Source organism: Drechmeria coniospora, chromosome 01 (genome assembly GCF_001625195.1).
Source record: "Drechmeria coniospora strain ARSEF 6962 chromosome 01, whole genome shotgun sequence".
Taxonomy (NCBI): Eukaryota; Fungi; Ascomycota; class Sordariomycetes; order Hypocreales; family Ophiocordycipitaceae; genus Drechmeria; species Drechmeria coniospora.
Window position 1 is genome coordinate 10,528,886 of NC_054389.1, and position 4,741 is coordinate 10,533,626.

Consider the following 4,741-nt stretch of genomic DNA (forward strand, 5'->3'; position numbering starts at 1 on the left):
TCGCCACAAGGCCTTCCGCCCGGAACCAGGTGTATGCTTGGACCCTCTCAAACTGGCCCCCAAGAAAGCATCAAGCTAACAAACTTCGAATACAGAGGGCCATCTTCAGAGGCTGAGGTGGCCTCTGTTTCCGGGTGGGACCTTGAGAGCGGTCCTATCCCTAGTCCTGTCGTTGGAGGAAGATCTTGGAGCTGGAGAGGAGGGGGGACCCTTACCGTTGAGATGGGGTCCTTTGGGGTGGCGTTAAGTGGGGTCCTGGTGGTATTAGCGGCGGCCGTGATGCTCGGCCATCTGGTGCAATATATTAAGTAGTAGCATTATTGCTTTTTGGATTAGCGGAGCGTGTTTTTGGAGCGGCATTATTATGCGAATCTTTTAGCGTTGTTTTGGGCCGACCTCGGACACCAGAAGGTTTGTCACGTCCCCTTTCCACCTCTGTCCGTCACTAATAATACTCAGTGCCTTCCGTCTCGCGCAGGACCTTACTCGGCCGCAATGGACGCCCAGGCGAAGCTCGTCGAGGAGCACAAGACGGCTGTGGCGCGCATCCAAGAGGAGGTCAAGTACTTCCACGACAACAAGAAGCACTTTCGCGTCTACCATGGCTCGACGAGCTCGACACGTCCGATGCAGTTCAAGCGCGACTCCATCGTCGACACGAGCGACATGGATCGCCTCTTCGCCGTCGACCTCGAGGCCATGACGGTTCAGGCCGAGCCCAAGGTGCCTATGGACAAGCTTGCCGAGCACTGCCTCGAGCAAGGCGTGCTGCCCAAGATCGTCATGGAGTTCAAGGGCATCACTGTCGGCGGCGGCTACTCGGGCTTCTCGGGCGAGAGCAGCATGTACCGCTACGGCCTCTTCAACAACACCGTCGCCGACATCGAGATCGTCCTAGGCGACGGCTCGCTCGACACGGCGAGCCGCACGCGCAACGCCGACCTGCTCGAGCACGCGGCCGGAAGCCTCGGCACCTTTGGCATCGTCACCCTCGCCACCGTCGAGCTCATCAAGGCGACGGCTTGCGTGCAGGTGGAGGTGCAGCTCGTCGACGACGTCAGCAAGGCGCACGAGATATTCGAGGCGGCCACCGAGGACGAGTCGATCCACTTCATCGACGGCGTCTACTTTCGAAAGGGCCGCATCGCCGTCATGCTCGCCCGCTTCGTCGACGGGCCCCCGGCCGGCCAGAAGGTGCTCAAGAAGATGCAGGTCCACTGGTTCGCCGACACCATCGAGGACATACTCGACAAGAAGCCGACGACGGAGGCGCCGGCGTCCATCTACATGAACACGGCCGACTATCTATTCCGCTACGATCACGGCGCCTTCTGGGGTGGCAAGCTCGCCTTCCGGCACTTTCACGTTCCGCAAAACGCCATCACCCGACGCCTCGCCGACCCCTTCATGGACAGCCGCACCTGCTACCACGCGCTGCACAAGTCGGGCCTCGCCAACGAGTACGTCGTCCAGGACTTTGGCATCCCCGCGAGCACCGTCACCGAGTTCGTCTCCTTTGTCAACGAGACGCTGCCCGAGCTGCAGATCTTTCTCGCCCCCTGCAAGGCGCCCAAGGACATCGGCCTCAGCTCGCGCTTCAACCCGCGCGTCGCCGAGGTGGCCGACCAGCGAATCTTCGCCGTCGGCGTCTACGGTCGCGGTCCGCGCGACCCCAAGGCCTTTTACGAGCTCAACCGCAAGCTGGAGCTGCGGAGCGCCGAGCTGCTGGGTGCCAAGCTGCTGTACGCCCGGACCTACTACACCGAGGACGAGTTTTGGCTCATCTACGACAAGGCCATCTACGAGGAGATGCGCAGGAAGTACAAGGCCGAAGGTCTCCCCACCGTCTTCGAGAAGCTCAAGGCCGACATGGACACGGGCGCCGGCCGGAGGAGGCCGGTTCGGGGCATCTTGGAGACCATGTGGGACAAGCTCGTGGGAAACAAGGAGTATCTGCTGAAGAAGTAGCCTGCCTCGCCATAATGGCCGCCGCAAGCTGGGTCGCATGAGCACTCGAGCCCGACGAGAGGGCGTCGTGGCAAGCCGTCGTCATTTCTGATTAGCGGGGCATATGTATACTTGTATGTCATCCATAGTAGCGAAGCCATTCACACCCCGCCTTGTACATGCGAGCATGACGACTCGCTTCCCTCTGGTCGCTGTCGCTCTTCTGCAATATACGTCGAGACGCAAGGCGGTAGACGCATTCAGCACGACGATGCCGTCGCCCGCCGCCCAGGGGCAAGTTCGACTGTCGGAACACAACAAAATGGGCAGCAGAGGAGCTGGGGGGGGGGGAGGTCAGTCTGGGTGCTACGTTGCTAGCAGCTAGAGGCGCTACTACTGACCACTAGCTGAGGGACTGTTGGCGGCCCGCTCCCTCTTGCGAGGAACCGTCTCCTACCTTGAAATCACCACACGTCCTGTGTGTCGGCCGTCCTGTTGGACTGGAATGGCATGGATGTGGGCGGCGGATGCAACCCGAGTACGTCCCATAGCCCATGTGTAAGTCTGGGCATGTCTCCGAACCAGCTCATCGTCTTCCGAGTATGTCTGCGAGCGCCCCCAGCAGGACCGGCCAAGCTGACGGTGAGATGCAACGCCGAGGTTGGCACCGAGCTCCCAGCTGCCAGCGCACACTTATCCCGGCCCAGCAGAGACGCGACCTATTCAAAACAGTCCCCGTCGGTGCGGCGGTCCGCAACTGCGAGGTCGAGATGATTCTACGCTACATCGATGCTAACATGTCGACGCCTCAAAGGGCAACACCGGCACCGACGACGGTGCGCTTGCGATGGACCGCTCGACGACGTGGGTGGATATGGACAATGACGTTGGGCGCGTCATTCTGCCTTCCCCATCGCCGTGGCCATGCTGGGATGTCCAACAGATATTACAAACCGGAATGCATCTAAATTCAGGCCTCCATGTACGTGGACGGCTGCTAGCCTGACCTCGCAACGAGAACATGGGTGCGACCTGGGCGTTTCCAGCGCATGATTCCGTCTCGAGAAGCCATCAAAGCATCAGTAGCGGCATCGCAACAGTAGCGGCATCAGCACCATTGACCGAGTCACCAAGTCACGCTGGCCCTGCTAGCTGGATTCGTGCTGGGAATTTGGCATACGCCTTGCCCTCCCATCCCGTCTCCGCTCTGCCGTTTCCGCTTTGCCGTTTCCGCTTGCCGTTTCCCAGCTGCTGCTTCCCATCTGCGTTTGAGGCTCTCGCCTATCTTCCGCTTCTCATCTGCCGAGGCCGCTAGGGCTCCTGCGAGGGACGATATTCTCGTTCCAGGCCTTGCCTGCGCCAGCCGTCTCTCCCCTCCCTTTGTCGCTCGAATAGTCGTACGAACATCCGAGTTTCGACATGGATCCGATGAAGCAGCATCATGTTTCAAGCGATGCATATCCTAGTGACAAAAATACGCCACCCGAATAATCCGAAGTCCCGTACGGAGTCTGTGTCCTTGCCGTATGAGTAGGTGCAGGTGTTGATCGGCGTTCGGACGGAACATGCGGAGGACATCACCACGCCCTGTGGCGTAATACAGGGTACGGAGGTGTTCGGACAGGGGGGTTGTCGTGGCTTCTGATTTCCCTATCGGGTCAAGACTTGGACTTGCGAACGCATCCTCCAGAGGGGACGAATGGCACGGAGTATGCATCTCAGACGACCAAAGTTCGCGTACCTCAGTCGACCACACCAACGCTACAATAAAAAAAAACGGGTCATGGTATATAACCTTTCGCATAAATACTTTTGGAAAATTAAAAGATACTTCCTAGGAACTACGGCTCGAACTCCAACTTACATCCAAAAAATAGACTGTATACCTAGAAATTACAGTACTTAGGAAAATATAGGGCATCTATTGCGCTAGGAACTAACTGCTAATTACAGTACGTCTACTGCGCTGTAAATAACTTTAAGTTATAGTGCGTCTACTGCGCTATAAATAACTTTAAGTTACAGTACGTCTACTATATTGCGAATTAGTTATCGCTTGGAATTAGTTCCAAACCACTTCCTATGCGTTTTAGTGGAATTAATTCCAAACTACTTCGCTATACCTTATTGGAATTAATTCCAAACTACTTCGCCGTACCTTATTAGAATCGGTTCCAAACCACTTTACCGTACCTTATTGGAATCGGTTCCAAACTACTTTACTATGCCTTATTGGAATTAATTCTAACCACTTTGTATACGTCTTGGTGGAATTAATTCTAACTACTTTGCCGTACCTTATTGGAATTGGTTCCGAACTACTTCGCCGTACCTTATTAGGATTAATTTCGAACTACTTCGCCTTATCTCATTAGAATCGGTTCCAAACTACTTTGCTATACCTTATTGGAATTAATTCCAACCTACTTCGCAATATCTTATTAAAGTAAGAGATAGATTTAGTTCTATACCGCATTATTATAAATTCTAGTAGTTATATACTCTTATATTACGAATAAATTATATAGGTACGATGCCTATCTCTATACTTTCTTCGAGAAATACTACAAAAGGATTACAAGCTATTGCGCTAAGAGCTGTTTATGGGTTGCTATAGTAAAGTTACTTACGTAAATGCATTGTACGAATATATTGCTATTCTATTCCAAAACAATTCGCGTTGCATTTTAATATCGTTACGTTTGTATTTCTATATACTTTTACAATTGTTATACTATTATCTTGTCGCTAGTTTTACGTTAAATTTACAATTAATCCGTCTATTATATCGTAC

The 4,741-nt window shown here is 54.0% G+C and overlaps 1 protein-coding gene across 1 annotated transcript; it reads left to right on the forward strand.

Annotated features, from left to right (window-relative positions):
• Positions 1 to 495: 495 nt before the first annotated feature.
• DCS_02800 (putative fad binding domain containing protein) lies at positions 496 to 1,968 on the forward strand (the record flags this gene model as incomplete). Its single annotated transcript, XM_040800126.1, has 1 exon — positions 496 to 1,968. The coding sequence occupies one exon, from the start codon at positions 496 to 498 to the stop codon at positions 1,966 to 1,968; it is 1,473 nt and encodes a 490-aa protein (XP_040661009.1).
• Positions 1,969 to 4,741: the final 2,773 nt, after the last annotated feature.